At 48.0% G+C, this 26,899-nt stretch overlaps 1 protein-coding gene across 4 annotated transcripts in view; it reads right to left on the minus strand.

Moving 5' to 3' along the window:
* The window catches only part of LOC119970046 (ADAMTS-like protein 1), a 343,924-nt gene that overhangs the window by 194,096 nt on the left and 122,929 nt on the right, over positions 1-26,899 (minus strand). For all 4 annotated transcript variants that reach the window (XM_038803988.1, XM_038803989.1, XM_038803991.1 and 1 more), the window contains exons 6-9: positions 21,545-21,619; positions 10,611-10,768; positions 8,205-8,316; positions 2,781-2,919 (exon numbers count right to left, since the gene is read on the minus strand). In XM_038803988.1, the coding sequence (XP_038659916.1) occupies positions 2,781-2,919; positions 8,205-8,316; positions 10,611-10,768; positions 21,545-21,619 (484 nt within the window). The remainder of the gene's footprint in view (positions 1-2,780; positions 2,920-8,204; positions 8,317-10,610; positions 10,769-21,544; positions 21,620-26,899) is intronic.

Raw genomic sequence — 26,899 nt, forward strand, 5'->3', positions numbered from 1 at the left:
TTGGATTGGATTGGATTGGATTGGATTTGTTTATTGTCACGTGTACCGAGGTAGAGTGAAAAGCATTTTCCAGGTCAGTCTGAGAATTTGAATTCAGTTTTAAAACGCTGGAATTCGTGAGGGGAGTTGTTGAAATGATATAAAAATCTAATAAACTTCTTGGGGAAGAAAACTTACTGTCTCATCCACTCTGTCTGTATGTGACTCCGGACCAGACCAACATGGCCGACTATAATTACCTTGTGATGTAGCCTAGTGAGCCAAACTGATCAGAGCAACCAACACCTTCTCTGGGGAATTAGAGGTAGGAATAGAGGGACAGAAATAGGACATTCAGCCCATCGAACCTGCTCCGTCATTCAATCCCATCATGGCTATTGGACAATTCAATGCCTTTTACACTCTCTACCCCATAACTCTTTACATTATTATTAATCAGAAATCTACCAATCTCTGCTTTAAACACACTCAATGACGGAGCTTCCACAGTCTCTGAGTTGGAGAATTCCAAAGATTCACAACCCTCTTGTGTGAAGGGATTTCTCCTCATCTCAGTCCTAAATAGCTCCACCTTTATTTTGAAATTGTGTCTCCTAGTTCTAGATTCCCCAACAGAGGGAAACATCTTACCTATATCTACCCTGTCTGGTTCCAGGCTCCCCAACCGAGGGAACCACCTTACCTCCATCTACCCTGTCTGGTTCCAGGCTCCCCAAAGGAGGGAACCACTTTACCTACAGCTACCCTGTCTGGTCCCAGGCTCCCCAACCAAGGGGAACCCCTCCTCATCTACACTGTAGGTCCAGGCTCACCAACCCTAGGGAACCACCTTACCTCCATCTACCCTGTCTGTTCCTGAAAGCATTTGTAGGTTTTAATAGATCACCTCTCATTCTTAGAAAACTCGGAGAATTGAGGTCCAGTTGCCCCAATCTCTCATTATAAGACAGTCCCACCACCCCAGGGACAAGTCTGGTGAACCTTGTTGAACTCCCTCTCTGTAATAATACCCCATATAAATGGGCAATGACTGTCAGTGATGACCATATCCTCATGGCTACGTTCAAATGTGCAATGTAATCATAACTCCGTCAACAGTGACCACTGTATTTGTAGAAAGCACCTGTCTCGGGAAGAAAGGGTTTTGAGAGAAGGAGTGAACAGGAATTGGACAAGGACTATTCATCCAGTTGCTAAATCCCATTACATTATTGCCTTCTGCTGGTTATTGGAGTTAAGATACCGATCAGCCCTGATCAAGTTGAATGGTATCGCCTGCTCGATTCAAATGCAGTTAAGGTGCTTCTATTTTTTAATTCTAGTGTCAACATCTTTACTCTTCCCTCTGCTTTCAAAATCCATTCAGCAATAATGGAGATGTCTTTTATCTGAGAACTATGTTTGCAAGTACAATTATTTTCAAAAGAGTACAAAGCTGAACTGCTCTGAAACATAAACACTTGTGAAAAAACATCTGAAAACCAACATAATCAAAATAATGCATCGCATGAGCAGAAACAAACTTTCAATTTTAAATTTTATGAAAAAAACCACAAACCCACTCATTAGAATGTTTTGTAAAAATGAACTGTACATTTATGTTGTTCAATCTAAACTCTACTGCTTGGAACTAAATAACGATCACATTGGAAGCAACAGTACTGTGAAAGTACGCTGTCCTATTCAGGATGAATGATCCTCTCCATTCATCATCTCCTCCCTGCGTGAAATGAGCGCCCCGATATCTGGTGACAGGCTGTATCCTTAAACACTAACCAGTGCAACTAAGAGAAAGAACTGCTTCTTAGCATCTCTCCACAGTTCTCCCTCAAAAAGCAGGAGAATCATATCAATAAACCATCAATGGTCCTCTCTGTAATTACAAATACCTGAATGGACATGTCAAAACGTTGTAGAATAAGTTAACAAAGAAAGCCCTGAAGCAGATTGCCCACAGAGGTTCGAGAGGTAACTTAGTCAACCCTTGAAGACAAGTCCAGTTGAGTGGATTGTTGGAAAAGGGACAAATGGAGTTTGGATCAATCCAAACGGGGAAGATTGTTAAGCCAAATGATATTTTCCTAAAAGTGTTTACACTCTTGTATATAAATCTGTATAATTTTACTTTGTTTTTAAGCTGTCAACTTCCTGATTAGGGTACTGTGCACAGTTAAAAGGGAGAAAAAGAGGAAAGAAGGGAGGACACAGGAGGAGTGAAGAGAAAAAGGGGAAGGAATATCAGGAGGAATAGTTTGGGATAATTATAGTCAGAAATTAGACAGTTTTTCATAGCTGTAACTTTATGGGAGTAAATTTGACACGTTAAGTGAATTAGCAATTTTATTTTAAATTGGTTTGATCCAGTTAACACAGTGGTCTCTGACTGTTAGGCTGAAATGGTTTTGTAGCCTAGTTTTGTTTTGAGAATTCTGAGCACAGAGTTTAAATGGATGAATTTGGGTTTCCCTCCTGTGCGAGTCATGCCCCTTCCACTTCTGGCAAAAATGGAATTGATCCGAAATGGGGACCGGATTGTGCACCTGATTGCCACACACCATCTTTAAAGGGGCTGCCATGGTGAGATTTGAACCCATATCCTCAAGAGTATCAACCGGGACTGTTACTAATCCAGTGACCTCACCACGAAGCCGCCATCGCCCCTAGCTACACACAAACATACAAGACATTTAGGGAAAGTTGGTGGGAGGGTTTGCTCTAAGCTAAGGTGTGACAGTCTGGTGATGTAGGTTGTTTACGCTGATTGATTGTGTGGCACTCACCGGGCTGGGCACGGGTCCATGTTACACTCCTGCAGTTTGGGTTTGGGCTTGATGTTTTCGGGATAGTAGTGACAATACTGGTCCGACACCACACGCCCACTTCGCAGATCATAACATTCAGCAGATGTCAACTGATAACCTGGAATGCAACAGGTAGGAAAACAAAACAATCTACCAATTAACATTCTGAAATTAACTTTTCCTCTTCCATTAAGTCTGCCCTTCCTGGGAAGATGTTTCACTCCTGGCTATAAAAACACAGGCACATAAACAGACATGGATATTAGCTTTGGAATTCATCCCAAATAATTCCGCTTGTTTCTCTGCGTTCTGAATTATGATTGAGTTGAAGCTTCAGCTGCCCAGACATCAGGCTCAGGAATTCTCTCTCCACTTCTCTCTCAAGCTTTCAATCATCTGTCCTATTGTATCTTTCTTTGCTTCAGTGTCAATTTTTGTTCGTCTACTTAGGCTCCTGTCAAACACCTTGGAAATTTTGATGTGTTAATGGTGCTATATATATAAATGCACATTATTACAGAAATATGATGAATCATAATATTCTTGTGAGAATCTCTAGAGGATAATGAACAAGGCAGAAACCTTCTTGGGCAAATCCATTAGTGCATCAAAGAACATTCTTTCAAATTCTACATTTTTGAAAACATAATCAGTTAAGTAAGAGAAAAAGAATGCTAGCTAGACAAAAGGTTTTCACCATCAGAAACGCGCTGCAATTCACGGCGCCGAGGTCCCAGGTTCGATCCCGGCTCTGGGTCACTGTCCGTGCGGAGTTTGCAGGTTCTCCCCGTGTTTGCGTGGGTTTCTCCCCCACAACACAAAGATGTGCAGGGTAGGTGGATTGGCCGCGCTAAATTGGCCCTTAATTGGAAAACAAATGAATTGGGTACTCCAAATGTATAAAACAAAAGAAATGGGCTGCAATTATCTTACTGTTTTAATTTTCCTGAAGTTTGCCGCAACGTATTTGCATTTTATTGTGAGGACCTCACTTTCATCAATGATTCTTTTGCATTACTTTGTTTCAATCACAGTCAAATTTACTAAAAAAGGACAATGAGATTAAGGCTGAAAATATAATGCAAAATATAATCTTCATTATTCATCTATAAGTGGGAAGAGTGACCTCGATCTGCTCAAATCCAGATAGAGAAAAATGATTCCACAACTAACGGGTCAGATCTCAGTTTTGCAGTTCTGCCACATCCAGCCGTGAATGGTGGTGGACAATTAAACAACTCACTGGAGGAGGTTCCACCAGTATCCCCACCCTCAATGATGGTGCAGATAGCAGATCTAAAGATCTGCTGAACAAACATTATTCAGATTCAGTAATCATAGAATCATAGCATTCACAGTGCAGAAGGAGGCCATTCGGCCCATTGAGTCTGCACCAGCTCTTGGAAAGAGCACCTACCTAAGACCACAGCCCCACCCTATCTCTATAACCCAGTAACCCCACCCAACCTTTTGGGACACTGAGGGCAATTTATCATGGCCAATCCACCTAACACGCACATCTTTGGACTGTGGGATGAAACCGGAGCACCCGGAGGAAACCCACGCAGACATGGGGAGAATGTGCAGATTCCACCCAGACAGTGACCCAAGATGGGCATCGAACCTGGGACCCTGGAGCTGTGAAGCAACTTTGCTAACCACAGGTCAGGAATGGAATGGAATACTCTCCATTTATCTGGATGAGTGCAGCTCCAACAATACTTAAAAAGCTCAACACCATCCAGGACAAAGCAGCCTGTGTTTGTTGTGCTATGGTTGCAATGTTTTATATCTTCAGGATTTAAGTGTTGTTGGAGCTGCACTCATCCAGGTAAGTGGAGAGTATTCCATTACACTCCTGACTTGTAGATAATGGACATATTTGGGGAGCCAGGAGGTGAATAACTTGCCACAAGGTTCCCAGCCTCTGACCTGCTTCGTAGTCACAGTTTTTATGTGGCTAGTCCAGTTCAGATTTGGGTCAACGGTAAGCCCCAGGGTGTTGATTGATGATGTGGAGTTCAGCGATGGAAATACCCTTGAATATCAAGGGAAGGTGAAGATTCTGTCTTGTTGCAAATGGTCATTGTCTGGAATTTATGTAGTGTGAATATTACTTGCCACGCACCAACCCAAGTCCAAACATTTTCCAGGTCTCGGTGCACTTGGGCATGGACTACTTCAGTACCCAAGGAGTCACAAATGTTGCAGAATATTGTGAAATCCTCAGCGAATATCCCCACTTCTGACTTTGATGAAGGGAAGGTCATTGATGAAGCAGCTGAAGATAATTGGGCCGAGGACACTTTCCACGAGGAACTCCTGCAGCAACGTCTTGGGACCGATAACACCAACTCACTTCCATTGTGCCAGTATGAATAAAACCATGATTCCTATCCATTTCAATATTACTTAGGCTCCTTGGTGTTTCACTCAGTTAAATGCGGTCGTAGAAGATATCCTCATTGTGAAGACAAAACATCATCTCCACATGGACTGTACGATGGTCACTCTGACCAACGTGGTCATGAACGATGTGTCCATAACAGGGACTTTGATAAAGATGACATCACGTAGGATTTACCCTCCTGTGGATCCCTCACCAACTTCTACAAACCCAGCCTGCCAGCTATGTCTTTTAGGATTTGCTCAGCTCACTCGGTAGTGGTACTACTGAGCCACTCCCATGAACAAATAAAACAAAAGTCACAGCTCTGATCACTCTCTCATCTAATGGATTCTTTCGGAAGATCCAAAGTAAAGACCTCTCTCTCTCTCCAAGGCCAGAATGAACTTCAAAGAAATACAGTCCAGCCACCAGCTGAAGGCTGAGCCAATTGTTTAAAACCCTTTTAATATTTTGTGTGGGTAACTCTTTTCTTATCTCAGGAAGGCTTTTGGTAGAATGGGAAACAAGTAAGAATTGAACCGGCCTGTGGGCTGTTGCTTTCAGTGATGGTCCAGTTTGATAAAAGTTAAAGTGCCTCTCCAGAGGAAAACCTATTGACTGGGAGTACTGGCTGAAGGCAGCTGCCAGAAGATCATCTCGAGCCATACACCTGTGGTTTGATCCCTAAGCCTCCTGGGAGGGTAGCCCGTGGCAATGACCTTGACATCGGAAGCAAGGACGCTCATCTTTCATTTCATTTTCATTCCTATGATTTACCCCTTTCCCTCCCTCTGTGTGTGTCTGTCTTCTGTGTGTTTGGGTAGAGGGTGGGATAGTAAAAGGGGGGAGTGGTAGATTAGCTGGCCATTTTTCTGCTATAATTATTGCATATTTCAACTTTGTTTCTGTTGTAAATAAACAGTTATTGTGTTCACTGACAAACCTGGCGGCTATAACCTATCAAGCAGTCAAGGGGCCAAAGATCCTTCATATTTTATACAAATTAGTGGTTAATTCACTTGTTTTGGGACACTGGGAACTGTGGGGCTGGAATTGACTGCGCACTCACCCAGGGTATCATAACACCTGCCAGGGGGATGGGACATAATCAGAGATGGAGGTGGTGGTCCTGAGATATTGTTTGAAAGATACTGGGCATGATCCTCCCAAAAGGGAACAAAATTCCTGAGTGAGTGCGTTTACCCACATGTTTCCCGAATAGGAACACATGAATAACCATGTGTTCCTTAGCACTGCAAGTGCCGGGAAACATGCGGGTAAACGCACTCACTCAGGAATTTTGTACAGTTTTGTACAATGGGGAGCGCTGCTCACCGGAACTCCCCATTGTAGTGAGAGATCAAGATTTAAATGGCATCCCGATCTCTGAGGCTCCCGAAACAATGCCTGACCTCCCACTGACCTCCCACTGACCTCCCACTGGCCTCCCACTGACCTCCCACTGACCTCCCCACTGAATCTCCCCACTGACCGCCCCACTGACCTCCCCACTGACCTCCCCACTGACCTCCCCACTGACCTCCCCACTGACCTCCCCACTGACCTCCCCACTGACCTCCCCACTGACCTCCCCACTGACCTCCCCACTGACCTCCCCACTGACCTCCCCACTGGCCCAAACACTACGGGAGGGTCCTCGGCCCCTCCCCCAACATTCACACTGGGCAACCAGTAGCGTTCGTGCAGAAAATACCAACCTTGGCACCCTGGCAGTGCCCCTTCCAGCTGGCAATGCCACATGAACATCTTGGCAGTGCCAGGCTGGCATCCAGTTGACACTTCCAAGGTGCCAGGCTGGAAGTGCCAGGGTATCCAGGTTCCGGCAGTAATGCCCGGGCACCAGGCTGCCCAAACAGCATGTAGCTGAAGGGCTCCGATTCCCTGGGAGACGCCCACAAGTGCCATTGCGTCTGTCCGTTGGCGGGGAGCAGTGCTGACTGGCCATTGGCGGGGAGCAGTGCGTCTGTCCGTTGGCGGGGAGCAGTGCGTCTGTCCGTTGGCGGGGAGCAGTGCTGACTGGCGCTCGCCCAAGGTCTCTGAGGTGAAGGGGCTGAATCCCAAAACCTCAAATGTCTGCGGAATCTGCAGGAATCTAGAGTGAGCTGAGCTACCAAATTCAGATTTACCAAAAAGTGACCCTGCCCATTTACACCAAAATGTCTTGTGAGACTGTGTTCGATCTGGCAAGGCGGGGGGGGAGCCGGATCGATCCCAGGAGCGGGGTCTCCCAGCTTTTATCAGCCACACTGTGCTGCGGTGTGCTACTGTTCGGGTGCTGTGTGGCCGTTGGATCGCATCCTAAATTTTGTGAGTATGATTATGATTGGCTGTTGCTCAACCAGTTTGTGATCTTCCAAATTCAGCCCTAATCCAGGGACGTTAATGAAAATGATTTTGCAGGTTCAAGTGGACAGGGTCTGAATTTAGTGTCTGGCTCGATGTGGGTGATCAAAACAAGAAAATTCTGCTTTTTAAAGTTAATCCAATTGTCAGTTAGTATTATGGCTGGAAGATTGCCAACAACTCTCCTCCCTCAGCTCCACACAGACAGTGACCCAGGGCTGGGATCGAACCAGGGTCCTCAGTGCTGCAGTCCCAGTGCTAACCACTGTGCCACGTGCCGCCCTGTCAGTTAGTACTATGGCTGGAGGATTGCCAACAACTCTCCTCCCTCAGCTGAATATGTGGAAACTGAGAATTGATCACTTGGGAGATATTCGGTGGAGCAATGGGTGGCCATTTGGCACTGAGGCAGTCTACCAAATAGTATTTCCGTTATTAATAAAATTGTCACAAATTTGTTATTTGAAAGAGAAAATGCTCATAGTCAACCAATGTTACCCTAATGACACAGTTAAACTAAAGAACAGCAAAATTGGCTCCAACATGATTAACATTTACCCAACCTCTCTATAATTAGATTACTCAAAGCAGAGTTTTGTCCGGAAACGAAAATATTTAATGAACATTCATTAATGACAAAATGAATTTACCTCCACCACAAGTAACAGAACAAGGGAAGAAATCAGTCTCCCTCCATTGGTGTATGATAGGCTGATAGAAGAAAAACTGGACGATGCTGTCTGCCTTTCCCACGTACTGTATCTGAAAGACAAAAACATTACTCTGCTGAAAGCTTAGAAAAATGATTCATTTCATCTCCTCAATTACCACGTATAATTACAACATTAAATACAAAAGAATGCAAGACCTATATATCCTTTAACAAGTATAACCCCCCCCCCCCCCAACTAGATATTTCTTTAATTGTTGTAAGCTAACAGACTGAACAGTATTGCGCGGAGGGGCAAAGTGGAACAATAAACCTGCGTATGGAACAACAGTGCATTAGGCACAGAAAATCATGGTTCTATGTTTCATCGTACACAAAAGCTGGAGTGCATTGTCAGCTTGTAACACAATCGTGTGGTTCAAATGACTTTCTACAGCCTGATATTATTCACACTCTACAATCGTGCTCCAGTTATTATTCTATGAATGGTAATAGCTTCAGAATGCTGAACTAGATCAGAATATCCAGGAGAGTTATAGAAATTTAATCATTCTTTCACCTTCCTTGAAACATAACCAAAGCCTGTTCCTTTTCTGAATGCTTTTAAACAATCTCATCATGTGAGGCACCTTCTTAAATCTCAGTAATGCTTCTGAAGATTTGAAAAGCCCTCATCTCCTTGAATACACAACTGCTTCACACGGTTACACCAAATATTGTGGATAACCTGCCACAATGGACCTTCCACCTTGTGAACAGCTGACATACTTTGGGATTATACCTGACCATAGCTGCTGTCTCCTGGAGATGTTCCACTGGAGGGGAAATGGAAACACAAACTGAAGACTCGATGGTCTGAATGAGACTTTTCTGAGTTGTACTATTCTCTGATCTGTTGCACAGCATCCTGGTGCATTTATGCATCAAACTGTGGCAGCAATTAATCTCAAAAAATCACCTTGAAACATAATATCTACAGCACACAAGGGGGCCATTCATGCCCACCCTGTCTATGCTAGCCAAAGGAGAGCTACCTCACTGAACTGGACTTCCCAGCTTTCAATCCATAACCCAGGACTTCACAGTCCGCAATGTGCCTGTCTACGTAGATGGATTTTACAAAACATATGAACACGATATGGTTTTTGTGACAGTAAGGTAAGAAGGAGATTTCCTTGCCTGAAAATGCTGAGATGCAGCTTGCATGGTCCTCATCGAGAATAGGGGCTGAAGAAAGAATTTCTAATCACTTCTTCTGAAGCTGGTAATTCAGACCAAAGCTGTGAAACGTGAAACCCTGCCAGTTCAATCACTTCTGACTCTGGCAGGTCATGCACGTAACTTTGCTCTTTATAAACTTTACTCAGCAAGGTGTAATCCCAACTCAAAGAATGGAATTCCAGAAGGATAAAATATGTGATCTGCACTTTCCTCCCATTTGTCCCCCCCCCCCCCCCCCCCCCCCCCCCGATCTCCTACACAAATTTAGCACAGATTTTGAAAGGGCAACTCTGATACGTCAAAATCATCCTCAAACTGTGACCCCCTCTCTCAATCTCACCTGTGACCCCTCTCTCAATCTCACCTGTGACCCCTCTCTCAATCTCACCTGTGACCCCTCTCTCAATCTCACCTGTGACCCCTCTCTCAATCTCACCTGTGACCCCTCTCTCAATCTCACCTGAGACCCCTCTCTCAATCTCACCTGAGACCCCTCTCTCAATCTCACCTGTGACCCCTCTCTCAATCTCACCTGAGACCCCTCTCTCAATCTCACCTGAGACCCCTCTCTCAATCTCACCTGAGACCCCTCTCTCAATCTCACCTGTGACCCCTCTCTCAATCTCACCTGAGACCCCTCTCTCAATCTCACCTGAGACCCCTCTCTCAATCTCACCTGAGACCCCTCTCTCAATCTCACCTGTGACCCCTCTCTCAATCTCACCTGAGACCCCTCTCTCAATCTCACCTGAGACCCCTCTCTCAATCTCACCTGAGACCCCTCTCTCAATCTCACCTGTGACCCCTCTCTCAATCTCACCTGAGACCCCTCTCTCAATCTCACCTGAGAATCAGCACAACTATAACCAAAATGAGAAACAGAATTTACAGCTTCTTGTTTTCTGAAATAAACTTTGGAAGAGAAGGAGAATAATTTAATAGACTCTCAGATTTGATGACAAATTTTATAAATAAAATGGCAAAGCTGAACTGACACATCTTCAAAATGGAAGCTCAGAGTTCACTCAGTCTAATGTTTTTTTTACAATGTTTAATTTTAAAATACAAAGAGTTAGCGGATAGTTTGATCAAAGTCAACATGTAGGAATGAAATGTGTTTAACTTGTAATCAGTGTAACTACTATTAAAGTTAACAATGATTAACCTTCACAGTGAAATCTGCAGCAAGGGCACCATTTGCTCTCAGTATCTCTTTGTCAGGAAGTTTCTGGAACTCGATGCTTGTATTCCCAATGCTGAAGATTCCGGAAGAACTCAGGCTGTTTTCTTCTTTCTGACCCAACAGAGTCTTTGTTTCCAAATCTTGAAAATATAAGTGAAATTATTTAGGGCAGATTTTAGATACATTTTCTGTGTTTAAAAAAGCTGAAATAGGTAACATCTGTCTTCCAGTAACCAAATAAATAATAAAATCATTATTATTATCAAGCATAAGACAAACATGAAGATTTCCATTACCCTGGGCCTTTGCTTCATGACATCATTGTTATTTAATCTGTTATATCCCATCCCAGATCTTCCACTTTGTTCTTGTTCCACCCTCCTGCCCACTCCTAACACCAGCAGAAAACCCATCCCGTTTCTCCCTTCCATCAGGTCCAATAAAAGAGTCATATTGTGCTCGAAACATTAACTCTGTTTCTCTCTCCACAGACCCTGCCAGTCCCGCCCAGTTAATTCACCATTTGCAGTGTGTTTATCAGATATTGAGCAGTTTTTATGGGGAATCTTGCTGATGAACCAATTGGAGGCCACAGGGCACAAGGCCTCTCTCTCTCTCTCTCTCTCTGTGGGAGTCTCCATGAGTTTCAGTCTTGAAATTGCTGAGGTCAAAACCTGACGGTAATTTTATATTCCTTTTCCAGAATGTGACCTGATTTGCATCATCATTACTAAGATGTTGAGTTTTCAGGCCATGCTTATGTGCTCAAGGTTAGTAAGGTTGCAAATTCCTCCTTTTTGCACCTGCTTATTCCCGGTCAACATTCCACCTCATTGCCAGTGAAGACCAAGAGTAAAGGAAAAGCACAAAGTGCTGTGGAGGACATGGCTATCCCATCGTTCACAGCATTGACAAAGGCCCTCTATTCAATTGATAAGCTGACTGTCCTCCCATGATCTGACTGTCTCAGCTCCGGGAGTAGCAATCTTTCCTCAATCAGACGTTTACAGGTTCAAATCTCATTCCAGGACTTGAGAACAAATTCATGGCTGACACTCTTGTTTAATACTGAGGGGAGGCGGAGGGGAGGCGGAGGGGAGGCGGAGGGGAGGCGGAGGGGAGGCCGAGGGGAGGCCGAGGGGATGTTGAGGGATCTTTTCAGTGGCACCTTAAACTGAGGCACCGTCAATGGATGTAAATTATCCATTGCACTACTTCGCTGAGTTTCCTGGTCAATATTTGTCCCTCAATTAATGCCACAAAAACAGAGGCTGTGATTTAACCACTGCATTGAACTCAGTGCGGATCTGGGTGCGTTGGTTAAATAGTGGGAAAGGCCAAAATCGAGATTCGTGCCGTGCACAAATCAGTTTCCAACTAACCGGCCGACCCCCGATGGCAAGTTCCGGATCACACCCAAATATGGTGAGAATCGGGCAGCACGGTGGTGCAGTGGTTAGCACTGCTGCCTCACAGCGCCGAGGTCCCAGATTCGATCACAGTCCCGGATTACTGTCCACGTAGAGTTTGCATATTCTCCCCGTGTCTGCGTGGGTCTCACCCCCACATCCCAAATATGTGCAGGGTTGGGGGATTGGCCACGCTAAATTGCCCCTTAATTGGAAAAAAAATTGGATACTTTAAATTTAGAAAAATAAAAAATATGGCAAACATATCATTCACCTTCATTTGCATTAATTTCCATCTCATTAGCGAGATTGAAGTTGAATGCAATGGCCTCCTGGGAATTAACCACCCCCAGCAAGAAATGACGCAGGCGTCGTTTAGCTCTCTTTTTTAAACGTGAAGCTGGGGCGGTGGCTGCTGAGGGAATTGGGGAGGTGAGTAACATTCCCATTTCCCAAACAGCAGATCAAGGCCACTGGCATTGCTGTCCCAAAGCTTGGGTGGGGGGGGAACTCTTCAAGGAGGTTGGGCTTGATCGGGGGGAGGGGGGGCTATTGCATTCCAGGTCAGGGGTCGCCAGGGGGTGGGGGATGGGGGTGAGGGTGAAGGGTTTTTCATCTGTGAGGCCTTCAAGCCATCTTTAAATATTGTGGAGATGTATAGCAGGGGGAACTAGAGCTGCTGCCTGTCTGTCCCACCAAACACTTCCAGGACAGAGCCCTGCTCTTGGTTATATGTTGAGGGTCACTATAACCCCCTTTGACTGTGAGCAGCCTCTAGCTTCACAGCTGAAGGCTATAATAAGGAATTGGCCTTGTTAGTTGTGAGAGCACATTCCACCCCTCGACAGGATTTTCATATGTACACACGTTATGTCACAGACAATGATTATTATATTGCATTTCAATCAAACTTCAAAGCATCAGCGCCACAGAAGCAGCCGCCAACAATCAAACATTTGTTATGACACCCATGGCTGGTGCCCGGTCAATTCCAGCCCCACCTGACCTGGAGCCACAACACAAGTGAATTAACCAATAATTCTTATAAAAATACTCAAAGTCTTTGGCCCTTGTTTGTCCAATAATTACAGTTACCAGGTTTGTAAATGCAAACACAATTACTGTTTATTTATAACAAGAACTATTGTGAAATATGCAGAAGATACAATTGGTTAACGATTAATTGATACCTAACTCCCACATTAACTTGACCCCACCCTCCAAACACACAAGGCAGAGATAAACAAAGGGGTAAAAATTGTAAGTTAAAGGAAAAGTGTCTTTGTTTCAGATGATGGTTTTAGCACATGTTTCTTCACAGCAAGCATGCAGATTAAAGTCTCTGGTTTGCAGCCTGTCATAGTCCTCTCTGTAGATCCATTTACTCAGGTTCTCTGTGGTACGGAAATGCAGTACTCCCAACTTTCCTGGATTGGCACCCTACTTCTCTTCAAACCTTGCTTTCAGTTCCTGGTTTGTATTCAGGTCTCTGTAGTTTCAGGAATACAGCCCCACAGGCTTTCTGGAGAGAGAGATAGCACTCACAGCAGAACTGGAGAGAGAGAGATAGCACCCACAGCAGCATTACGGAGAGAGAGATAACACCCACAGCAGTGACCTGGAGAGAGAGAGATAGCACCCACAGCAGTGACCTGGAGAGAGAGAGATAGCACCCACAGCAGAACAGGAGAGAGAGATGGTGCTCATTGCAGCATTTGGAGAGAGTTAGCTGGATATTTTTACCGTGCTGACAGAACCAAAACTGAAACCTTGGGACTCTGCAAAGTACACTAATGAGATAAGATCCAATCACCACCTGTAACCAGGCAGAGTTCAACCTTTTGGGCCAATTCATCGCTAACCAGCCAATCAATCAAACCAAGTCCCAAGCCATCGCTTGTACTGGTGTCTAAATCTCTGCAGCTCCAGTTTAAACTATCCTGTAGCTTCTGGAATATTCTGCTTGAATTAAAGACACATATCCATTAATCATCCACGGATCAAAATAAGAACAGCAAAATAAAATACAAGGGGAAATAAGCGGAATAAACAGGGAGGTCCCTTTACAGAGCTGAGCCTAAGCACTGGGGATATCCTCATGACCAAAGGGTGAGTGGGTGGATTAGGGGAGGGCACCTGAGCAGGGTTACCCCAATGTTCACAGCAGGGGTCTGGGGTCTGGGTCCAGGTCCTGGGTTCTGGGGTCCGGGGTCTGGGGACTGGGTTCTGGAGTCTGGGTCCAGGGTCTGGGTTCTGGGGTCCGGGATCTGGGGACTGGGTTCTGGAGTCTGGGTCCAGGGTCTGGTGTCTGGGGCCCGCTGTGGCCGAGGGCGAGTGTGCTGAGTGAGGTTCTCCAGCACAACTGGCTCGCTGGATGGCACTCTGAGAGAAGGCGGGCCACGTAAGGGTGGGGCGATTTGGGGGATTTGAGGGTCCTGGCATGGAAGACATAACTGATTGTCGGTCTTTCACCTTCTCCAATCCCTTCCAGATACCACAATAGTTGGTGATGCCGGTCCTGGACAGGCGGCTCTCCCAGTGCTGGTGGCAGCCCAGGCGGCCAGATACCAGAGAAGCCAGCAGTGTCAATGCAGGCTGGTGGCCGCATCCCATGTGCCGGAGACTACCAAACGCCTTGATGTGACCATCAATTCACAAGACACATGGTTGGAAGCGAACAGTGGGTTTTAATAATCTCACAACGGAGCCTAACTGCGACGAGATGAACTGGCAGGCAGGCTCACACTGCCATGCTGTATACAACCAGTTGGTGGGAGGAGCCATGGGCGGAGCCAAGGGTGGAGCCAAGTACAAACTCCCGTATATCTCCCCCTAGGGGCAGAGCCGCGCAACAGCTCGTGTGCCGAGCTTACACAGGCATAGTACATCATATGTAATAACAGTGTCAATTACGCTACTGTGATTCACCACATTCACCCCCTGTAAAAAAATTGGGTCCAGCGGGGGTGATGTGTCTACAATTTTCCCGATTGCGGGTTACAGTTATAAGTTACAATTTACAGGTTAAGTCGATCCGGAGGCCGAGTTGTCCTCTGGGATTGACGAAGCACCGGGGTTGCAGCCTCATCTGGTGGCTGGGCGGTGGTGGTCGGCGAGGGGACCATGGCGGACTCAGGGGGTGATTCGTCCAGAGCTTCGTATCCGACTGGTTTGGCTGGTGACGGGGAGCGCCGGAAACCCAATGGCGCGGGGGCGCGGAGCACAGTGCAGTGGCACTGCAGGCATGGGGGCGCCGGGCGCAGGGGGTTGGGAGGGGTATAGTGTGAGGGGTATCTCAGTGGAGGTAGTGTCGGAGTTGGATCCTGCAGGCGCCAGGTCCCGGAGGGAAACAGTGTCCTGACGGCCGTCAGGGTATTCTATAAATGCGTAGTGTGGGTTTGAATGAAGCAGGAGCACTCTCTCTACGAGTGGGTCAGTCTTGTGAGTCCGGACGTGCTTCCGGAGGAGAACTGGGCCCGGTGTCTTTAACCATGCTGGAAGCGAAACCCCCCTGGTAGTGCCCCTGGAAAAAACAAATAACCGCTCGTGTGGGTCTGGTTTGTGGCCGTACATAGGAGGGACCTAATAGCATGGAGCGCGTCAGGGAGGACTTCCTGCCAATGGGAGGTCGGGAGCTTCCTGGACCGGAGGGTCAGTAGGACGGTCTTCCAGACTGTTGCGTTCTCCCTCTCCACCTGCCCGTTCCCCCTGGGGTTGTAGCTGGTAGTCCTGCTCGAGGCGATGCAGGTACTGACGCAGCTCGTCACTCATAAAGGACAAACCCCTGTCGTTGTGTACGTAGCTGGGGAACCCGAATAGAGTGAAGATACTATGCAGGGCCCTAATGACTGTGGGAGGTCATATCGGGGCACGGGGTAGCAAAGGGAAGCGAGAGAACTCGTCGATGACGTTCAGGAAGTACACATTCCTATTGGTCGAGGGGATTGGCCCTTTGAAATCGATAGCGAGGCGTTCAAAGGGCCGGGATGCCTTTACCAGGTGGGCCCTGTCTGGTCTATAGAAGTGCGGTTTGCACTCCGCGCAGATGGGTCAATCCCTGGTGATGGCTTTCACCTCCTCGGTGGAGAAAGGCAGATTTCGGGCTTTGACGTAGTGGGCGAGTCGGGTGACCCCCGGGTGGCAGAGGTCATTGTGGATAGCCTTCAGGCGGTCGTCTTGCGCGCTGGCGCACGTGCTGTGGGACAGAGCATCTGGGGCTCGTTGAGCTTCCCCGGTCGGTGCATAATATCATACTTGTAGGTGGAGAGTTCGATCCTCCACCGCAGGATCTTACCGTTTTTGATTTTGCCCCTTTGTGAGTTGTCAAACATAAAGGCAACCGATCTTTGGTCGGTGATGAGGGTGAACCTCCTACCTGCGAGGTAGTGCCTCCAGTGACGAACAGCCCCCACGATGGCTTGTGCTTCCTTTTCGACCGAGGAGTGTCAAAGTTCCGAAGCGGAGAGGGTCCGGGAGAAAAAGGCGACTGGTCTCCCTGCCTTATTTAGTGTGGCTGCTAGAGCGACCTCTGAGGCATCGCTCTCTACCTGAAAGGGGACGGATTCATCCACCGCCCGCATGGCGGCTTTGGCGATGTCCTCCTTGATACGAGTGAAGGCCTGGCGAGCCTCATCTGATAGAGGGGAGAGTGTGGCCTTAAATAGTGAGCGGGCTTTGTCCGCATATTGAGGGACCCACTGGGTGTAATAAGAGAAGAATCCCAGGCACCTTTTGAGGGCCCTGCGACAATGAGGAAGAGGGTGTCCGGGGCCCAGGACTCTGTTCTCCACGACATAGCCGAGGATGGCTAGACTGGTCGTGCGGAAAACGCATTTCTCCGTGTTATACGTGAGGTTGAGTTTCTGGCCAATCCGGAGAAATCGATCGAGGTCAGCGTCGTGGTCCTGCTGGTCGTGGCCGCAGATGGTGACGTTATCCAGGTACGGAAACGTGGCCCGCAGCCCGTACTGGTCCACCATTCGGTCCATTGCTTGTTTGAACACCGAGACCCCATTAGTGACGCCAAAGGGAACCCGGAGGAAGTGGAAGAGGCGGCCATCGGCCTCAAACGCCGTGAAGTGGCGGTCTTCCGGGCGGATTGGGAGCTGGTGGTATGCAGACTTCAGATCCACCGTGGAAAAGACTTTATAGACTTTATAGTGGGCGATCTGATTTACTATGTCTGCAATTCTGGGGAGGGGATACGCATCGAGGAGCGTGAACCGATTAATGGTTTGGCTATAGTCCACTACCATTCGGAATTTTTCCCTGGTCTTGACGACCACCACCTGACCTCTCCAGGGGCTATTACTGGCCTCTATGAACCCCTCACGTAGAAGCCTATGGACCTCGGTTCTGATAAACACCCTGTCCTGCAGGCTGTACCGCCTGCTGCGAGTGGCTACGGGTTTGCAGTCCGGCGTGAGATTGGCAAAGAGTGGAGGGGGGTCGATTTTTAGCGTAGCGAGGCTGCAGATAGTGAGTGGGGGCAAGGGCCCGCCGAAGCTGAGTGTGAGGCTTTTCAGGTTGCACTGGAAATCGAGTCCCAGTAGGAGTGGGGCGCAGAGTTCAGGGAGCACGTACAGCTGGAAGTTTGAGTAGCTGGTGCCCTGGATCGTTAGGGTCGTGACGGTGCGCCCTTGGAGGTGAACAGAGTGGAAGCCCGAAGCGAGGGAGATAGTTTGCCGTGCAGGGAAGATAGGGAGTGAACAGCGTCTTACCAGATCTGGGTGTACGAAGGTCTCGGTGCTCCCGGAGTCGAAGAGGCACGGTGTCCTGTATCCGTTGATCTGAACGGTCATCATAGAATTTCGGAGGTGCTTTGGATGCAACTGGTCCAGTGTCACTGCGCTTAGTTGCAGGTAGTCGGCGGCTCGATCAGCTGTGCTGGAGTGGCCCCGTGATGACTGCCCTCTGAGTTCGGAATCTTCTAGTCGAATTTCTGAGTTGGAAGAGGATGGAGCCCAAGATGGCCGCCCCCATGAGTTGCACATGGCCGGCCGCATGGAGGAGGATTGCCAAGATGGCCCCCCCCATGGGTCGCATATGGCCGGCCGCATGGAGGAGGATTGCCAAGATGGCCGCCCCCATGGGTCGCACATGGCCGGCCGCATGGAGGAGGATTGCCAAGATGGCCGCCCCCATGAGTCACACATGTCGGGTGGGGGCAGAGTCGGCATACAGGCTGCAGCATTTCGGGGCCTGCGGGCCTGTGGATTCTGGAAACGGGTGCTCTGGGCTGTGGGGGAGTTAGGAGAGGAGGCCTGCTTTGCCAGGCAGACTCGGGCGTAGTGTCCCTTGCGATCGCAGCTGCTGCAGGTCGCGTTATGGGCCGGGCAGTACTGCCATGGGTGCTGGGGCTGCCCGCAAAAGTGGCACATTGGAGCTGCGTGATGGCTGGGTGGCCGCGCGGCGCAGGCCTGGGGCAGTCACTGGTCGGGGGCCCAGGATGGGGTCGCTTGGTCCGTGGGGAATGAGGTGAGGCTGCGGAATGAGACCTCCATAGTGGTAGCTATTTCAACTGTGTCCTCTAAGTTCTGGGCCCCTTTTTCTAACACATGGCTTGCAGTTCTACTCCACCACCTCAAACAGTCGACTGGCCCTCTCCTTCGTTAAGTGCACCCTGTGGGGCATCACGGTGGTGCAGTGGTTAGCACTGCTGCCTCACGGCACTGAGGTCCCAGGTTCACTTCCAGCTCTGGGTCACTGTCCGTGTGAAGTTTGCACATTCTTCCTGTGTTTGCGTGGGTTTCATCCCCACAACCCCAAATATGTGCAGGGTAGGTGGATTGGTCACGCTAAATTGCCCGCTAATTGGAAAAAATTAATTGGGTAGTCTAAATTTATAAGAAAAAAAAGTGTGCCCTGTACACCACGAGGTCAAGGTATTGACCCTTTGAAGCACTTTGCACCATAATCCATCTCCAACACCACCTCCAAATCTTAGAACAAAGAACAATACAGCACAGGAACAGGCCCTTCGGCCCTCCAAGCCTGTACCGATCATGATACCAACCTTTTGCTAAAACACTCAGCACTTCCATATCCCTCTATACCCATCCTATCTATGTATTTGTCCAGATGCCTTTTGAGCGCCGTTAATGTATCTGCTTCCACAACCTCCCCTGGAAATGCGTTCCAGGCACTCACCACTGTCTGCGTAAAAAACCTGCCTCGCACATCTCCTCTAAACTTTGCCTCACGGACCTTAAACCTCTGCCCCTGGTGACTGACCCCTCCACCCTGGGAAAGAGTGCCTGCTCATCCACTCTATCCATGCCCCTCATAACCTTGTAGACCTCTATCAGGTCACAGTCCGAGTCTATTTAGCCTCTCCACTTAGCTAACACCCTCCATACCAGGCAACATCCTGGTAAACCTCCTCTGCACCCTCTCCAAAGCCTCCACATCCTTCTGGTAGTGTGGCGACCAGAATTGTGCGCAATATTCCAAGTGCAGCCTCACCAACGTTCTATCCAACTGTAGCATTACTTGCCAGTTTTTATACTCAATGCCCCTCCAATGAAAGCAAGCATTCCGTATGCTTTCTTGGCTTCCTACCACTTGGCCTTAATCCCTTCCATGGACTCCTTGTACTCCTCCTTAATCCGACCGGAGATTGCCGAAATGACTCCCTCCTCCAGCTCCCCCACTGTCAGCACCTCCTCCAACAACGAGGAGCACGGTCCCACTGGAAAGTTTTGGAAAACCTTTCTAGCGAAATTCCGCACCTGCATATACCTAAAGCCCTCCTCATGCTGGAGCCCAAACTTCATCCAGCTCCTCCAAACTTGCAAACCGCCCTCCAAAATCAGATCCTTCATCTCTTTCACCCCTTTCTCCTCCCATCTCCGAAACCTTGCATCTATCCTCCCCGACTTGAACCCGTGATTCCCTCTTATTGGCATCACCCTCGACCCCGTCCTCAACTTGAAATGCTGTCGGAATTTTCCCCAAACCTTCAGCGTGGCCACCGCCACAGGACTATCCGAGTACTTCACCAGGGCAAACGGCAATGGCCCCGTTGCCAGCGCCCACGACCCCACCCCTTACAGGAACCCGCCTCCATCCGCACCCACAATGCCTCTGACTCCCTACTCCAGCCCCACACCTTCACCGCATTCGCCGCCCAGTGCAACAAGTTGGGAAGGGCCAAACCTCCTCACTGCCGTCCCCTCTGAATCACCACCTTCCTTATCCTGGCCAACTTCCCTGCCCGCACAAATGATCAGCTTGTCCACACCTCGAAAGAATGCCTTTGGCAACAAGACCGGCAGACACGGAAACAGGAACAGGAACCATGGCAAATGTTCATCTTTACTGCCCGCACTCGCCCTGCCAGTGACAAGGGGAGACTATCCCATCGCAGCAAGTCCTCTTTCACCCTCCCCAACAGGCTCATGGAATTAAGTTTACAAAGTTGTGCCCAGTCCCGGGCCACCTGCACCCCCAAAAACCTAAACTGAATTGTCACTACCCTCCCCCTCCAGCCCCTACCCCTTGAGAGGACACCACAAAATATTTACTCTTCCAAAATTTAACTTATACCCTAAAAATGCCCCAAATTTCCTTAGCAATCCCATTATGTCCAGGGTCAGTGAGTTAAAGGGCTTCCCTATTCCATATTTCCTCAAAGTTTGAACTTACAATTCCCTTCTAACGTTAAACTCAGTGGTACAAAATAGATGGAACCAACAATAACTGAAGAATATTTTTCACTGTTTTTGGAAACTTATGCTGAATTCCCGAACAACCTCAATATATCTCCTTCCACTTTAATTAACGTTTCTGCCACATGTTTAAACAGACTGAGATACTGTTGAATGATGCAGAGAAACTCAGCCACTGCAGAATATTCCCAAACCTACTCTTCAACAAAGATGAAACAAATTTCAGTGCTTCCTCTGAAGATGATGAAGATGATCTAAGGAAAAGCCATTTGTTTTTGTGTCGTTTGTAAGTGCTGGAGAGGAGGTCACATGTGCAACTTTAGTTAACTTTGACATGCAAGATTCTGCTGACGTATCCATAATTGCTTTTAAAGAGATGGTCACAAACCGATGAGAATCCAGATATTTTGATGGATCTGGTCCAATATCTAACTCCTCATGTGAGGGAGACTCAAAGTAACATTTAGTTTTGAAAAATCTATCTGGAACAAAATACATCCTCGGGATGTTTAATTTTTAAAAGACACAGACGCACAGATACAAATGCTTCACATTGAATTTACTCTTCAATCCATTTAGACCAACAGACAGGAATGTTCCTCTGGTTTCAGTGTAAACCAACACCAATTGACCTTCATCGCAAACACATCACATGTGAAATTTGATAATAAAAAGATGATTGCAATGTGCAACAGATGTTAGCCATGATTACCTGAGGTGGAAGATTTGATCTAATATTTGTTCAATATTTTCCATAACATCTTTAAGGATGATCAAAAGAAACAGCAACAAAACACAGGTTTAAAAGATTTCCGTTGTAAAACTGGTGCACACTTACACAGATGGTCTGGGCCTTTGAGTACGATTCGGACATGCCGACTGCCATATGGAACGGCAATGACCGTGTCATCCACTGGGAAGAGAAATTTGAAGAATGAGACATTTTCACGGGAGAAGTATCTGGGAGGAAAGTTTCTGACGTGTGTTAAAATGATGGACACATTTTAAAAATAATCTTTTTTCCACTTTACCTGGGCTGCATTGGAATATTCAGAGATATTATCAGTCTCCCCAGATATACAGAACTCCTTCAGTAACGCACCACCGAATATGGAGAGACATTGTGAGCCCGCATCTCTGTCCGTAAGAAACACGGTGTTGACTTAAAACCCGGAGAGATTCTCTCTGGCACGATTGGAATTTGCAATCTCGCCCCCCCACCGCCCCCCCCCCCCCCCCACCCCGCCCCAGAGCTCCATGTTGATACATTAGCATGTTGCCAGCGAGCATTCTGTCCACACCTTCCCGTTCATGGGATATCCACCACGCACCTGTGTGATGTCACACCACCGCCATTTACAACAGGTTTACACACATGTGAACCTGGTGGCCTCACCTCTGGGAGGGGCGATATCGGAGGTGGGCGTCAGGCAGCCATGAATCTCCAGGGTCTTCACTACTCAGGATGCACCAGAGAAAATGTGGGGGACACAGATAAGTTCAACTGGAGGTTGGGCACAGTAAGAAGTCTTACAACACCAGGTTAAAGTCCAACAGGTTTCAAACACTAGCTTTTGGAGCACTGCTCCTTCCTCAGGTGAATGAAGAGGTGGTGAAGATGCAAGACGATACTTTGAATGCGAGTCTGTGCAGGTAATTACGTCTTTACAGGTCCAGACAGAGCAACTGGATTTAGGGATAACCCCAGGTTAAAGAGGTGTGAATTGTCTCAAGCCAGGACAGTTGGTAGGATTTTGCAAGCCCAGACCAGACAGTGGGGGGGGGGGGGGTGAATGTAATGCAACATGAATCCCAGGTCCCGGTGAGACCGTACTCATGTGTGTGGAACTTGGCTAGAAGTTTCTGCTCGGCGATTCTGCGTTGTCGTGCATCCTGAAGGCCGCCTTGGAGAACGCTTACCCGGAGGTTGGGGTTCAGTCTCTCACTCCGTAGGGAGGGGTCGCTAGCAAGTCTTACCTTCCATTCACTTTGGGATGCTCCTGAAGGCCGGCATGTAGGCATCCAGTCCTGTGTCTTCATTGCTGGACTTGTGCCCGAGTCATCACTGAGGGAGTGCCCATCCTGACTGGGGGCTGGAATGGGGGGAGGGGGTGAATACACAGGTTCAGCACTGGGGGCGACTGTAAAGTTCCTGGGTGGGGTCCCATGAACTCCATTGATACAGGCCCAGTTTACTCATCTTCTCATCCCTGGACAATGTCCTCATCCCGGCAATGTCCCCGACCCAGGACAATCCCGCCATCCCAGGAGAATGTCCTCATCCCAGGAGAATGTCCTCATCCCAGGACAATCCCGCCATCCCAGGAGAATGTCCCCATCCCAGGGACCAATCTAGTGGGTCTTTTGCTGTGTTGCGCCCAATGCATGAATGATGTGGATTTAAATAAAACATTAAATGCATATTGAATTGAAGGAATATTGAATTGAAGGAATATTGAATTTGAAGGAATATTGAATTGAAGGAATATTGAATTGAAGGAATATTGGTCGCTCCTGGTATATTTCCCAAAGAGTCAAACGTTTTGCATTTTCGAACCTTTTAATCGCTGCTTAAAGTTGTACTCGTGAAAGGCTTCACTGACAACAATAAATTCTGACAAATTCCATAATGCAGTCCTTCTTTTCCATAAATAGATGTTCCAATAATCTTAAATATGATGATATTGGTGTGTAAAAGCATTTTTTGCCAGGTGAGTACAGTTTGTTGGATTCAGTGATTCAGAATGCCCACCAGATAGCCAATGGGGTATTGAGGGTTCGGGCTCAGTGGCTCCATCCTCTTGGTGGGTGTCAATCACATTCCTGACAGCGGGAGGAGCACAGAGATTGGCTCTTGTGGTAGAATTGTCCCATCTATTGGGTTTGTGTGCAGCCTATAGAGACACAGGAACAATATCAACTTCCCCAGATTATTGTCGTCCTTCCAAAGCCAGACAGCCAGAAGCAAATAAAAGGCTGATGAATCAATTAAGTCATGTTGTGGAGATAGCGCCTGATGTGGAGATTCCTCACCTGAGGCAGGAGCTGTGCTCCGAAAGCAAGTGATTCAAAACAAACCTGTTGGACTTTAACCTGGTGTTGTCAGACTAATCAATTAAGGAACATACATGTCCATCCTTTTTCCTGCAGACATTCCCATGTTGGTGCACAGCTACTGTTTGTCTTCCCTTTCCTTTCCCAAGTGACCAAGGGCAGCACGGCATTGTGGTTAGCACAATTGCTTCACAGCTCCAGGGTCCCAGGTTCGATTCCGGCTTGGGTCACTGTCTGTGCGGAGTCTGCACATCCTCCCCATGTGTGCGTGGGTTTCTTCCGTGTGCTCCGGTTTCCTCCCACAGTCCAAAGATGTGCAGGTTAGGTGGATTGGCCATGCCAAATTGCCCTTAGTATCCAAAATTGCCCTTAGTGTTGGGTGGGGTTACTGGGTTATGGGTATAGGGTGGAGGTGCTCTTTCCAAGAGCCGGTGCAGACTCGATGGGCCTAGTGGCCTCCTTCTACACTGTAAATTCTATGTCTATGATCACTCAGTGGCTGGAATTCTCCCATTGGTGAGATTTGCTTTTCCCGCCGGCAGCGTATCCCACTTGTGGGATTCCCAGCGGCGAGGGGCGGCTTCAATGGTAAATCCCATTGACAAGCAGCGGGATTAGAAAATCCCGCCATCAGTGAATGGCGTGGGACTGAGAAACACGTGGCTGGAGGGCTGGGGAATCCCTCCAATTGTGTCTGAATCGACACAGTAACATGGAGAAATCTACGCCGGGGAGTTTGATATCCCCTCAGTACCTGGCATCTATATGTGCATCTTCCAGTTCAAACATCAGCAAATGAATTTCCCTCAAGCCCATTTGCAGTGTCTCCGGTTACATTGACTAATCTCAACACAAGTGCGCTGTCAAATCTGGAATTTAATGCTAAGTTTAGTTTAGTACCACTCTGGAAAACACAATTACCATTTAATTCAGCACAAAGGATGTTGCTCCCTCCTGCTTCAACTTTGTGAGTGTTAACGTTTGAGAATTTAAAATTCCCATCCTTGTTTACAAAATCACTCCCTAGCTCTGAAACATCCTCTGAATATCTGCGCTCCCCTCATTCTGTTCTCGTGAGAATCCAGACTTCAATCTTTTCACTGGATAGTGGCCAGGCCTTCAGTTGCCAAGGCCTCAAGCTTCATTTATTCCTGAAACCAGTCCATCACTCTCCCTCTCTGATTGTAAACAGCTCCTTAAATCCTCTCCCTTTGAATGTGGCTTAAATTCTGCTTCATAGTTTTTGTGTGAAGTACCTTAAATGTTTTATTACAGTAAAAGCATCGAATGAATACAAGCTGGTTGTTGCTGTTGAAATTGAAATCAATTAAACTTGGTAAGTACTTGGAATTAATTGACTGGCAAGAACAGAAGTACATTGTTGAGAAATTGTCTATTTTTCATGTGGTTTAATGTGAATAGTTTGATTTGATTTCTTCTACAGCGATTGCTTTCACATCGCTTCTCTGTGACATTGAGCTAAAAACACTCATTTTATGCTATTCATACCATTCAATATCCAACCACATCTACATGTCCGTCTAAACTGTGGGTATCAGGTGATCAAAATCACACCATGTTCTTTTTTAAAATAAATTTAGAGTACCCAATTATTTTTTCCAATTAAGGGGCAATTTAGCATGGCCAATCTACCTACCCTGCACATCTTTGGGTTGTGGGGGTGAAAACCACGCAGACACGGGGAGAATGTGCAAACTCCACACGGACCGTGACCCGGGGCCGGGATTCGAACCCAGGTCCTTAGCGCCGTAGGCAGCAATGCTAACCATTGTGCCACCGTGCTGCCCTACACCCATGTTCTGCGGAGTTGACATGATCAACACATTAAAAAGTTACAAATGTACAAAGTGCACATGGTATTCTTGGCACGTTTTCAGTTTGTCAGAATTGATCCATTAACACGAACAACAAGAGAAAGATTGGTGAAAAGTAGCAGAATTTTGCTCAGGAAATCATCGCCTTGGCAGAATCACCTGTGGCAAGCTCATTCTTAATTACTCACCTGTCAGCCCCTGAACAACATCTTGTGATGAAAACTGAAGAGCCATTGGAGCAGAAGAGATGTGTTTTTGGGATATTGAAACCATTGAAGGCAATGTGGAATTGGGCAACTTTACAAGAGAGTATTCCATCACACTCCTGGGGCAAAATTCTCTGACCCCCAGCAGGGTCGGAGAATCGCCTGGGGCCGCCTAAAATCCTGCCCCCGCCGTGGCAGAGATTCTCCGCCACCCGGGAAGTGGCGGGGGCAGGAATCTCGCCACTCCGATCAGCGAGGCCCCTGCGGCGATTCTCCGGCCCGGATGGGCCGAAGTCCCGCCGCTGGGAGGCCTCTCCCGCCGCCGAGGTTTAAACCACCTTTGGAACGGCGGGATCAGCGGCGCGAGCGGGCCCCCGGGGTCCTGGGGGGCGGGGGGGCAATCGAACCCCGGGGGGTGCCCCCATGGTGGCCTGGCCCGCGATCGGGGCCCCCCGCTCAGACTCCGGGCCAGTGCCCTGGCGGCACTCTTTCTCCTTCCGCGTCCGCCATGGCGGAAGCGGAAGAGAACCCCACATCGCACATGCACCGTCAGTGACGTCAGCGGCCAGCTGCCGCTGACGTCACTGCCGGCGCATGCGCCAACCGGCGAAAGCCTTTCGGCCAGCCCCGCTGCCGGGGGCGCCGGTTTTTTGCGCCAGTCTTCTGGTGCAAACCGCTCCGGCGCGGGGCTAGCCCCCAAAGGTGGGAGAATTCCCCTCCTTTGGGGAGGCCCGACCCCTGAGTGGTTGGCGCTACTCCCCTACGCCGGCACCCTCCGTCACGCCGGGTAGGGGAGAATGCCGCCCCAGACTTGTGCCTTGTAGATGGTGGACAGGCTTTGGGGGGTTCAGAGGTGAGTTATTCACCTTGGGATAATAAGATCATAAGATATAGAGCAGAATTAGGCCATTTGGCCCATCGAGTCTGCACCGGCATCCTGTCATAACTGATCTGTTCATCATCTGTTATCCACAATGCTGGATTCCTGGCCTTTGACCTGCTCTGGTAGCCACAGTATTAATATGGCTGGGTCCAGGTCAGTTTCTGGTCAATGGTAACCCTCAGGATGTTAACTGTGGGGGATTCAGCGATGGTAAA

This window comes from Scyliorhinus canicula, chromosome 8, assembly GCF_902713615.1.
Source record: "Scyliorhinus canicula chromosome 8, sScyCan1.1, whole genome shotgun sequence".
NCBI lineage: Eukaryota > Metazoa > Chordata > Chondrichthyes > Carcharhiniformes > Scyliorhinidae > Scyliorhinus > Scyliorhinus canicula.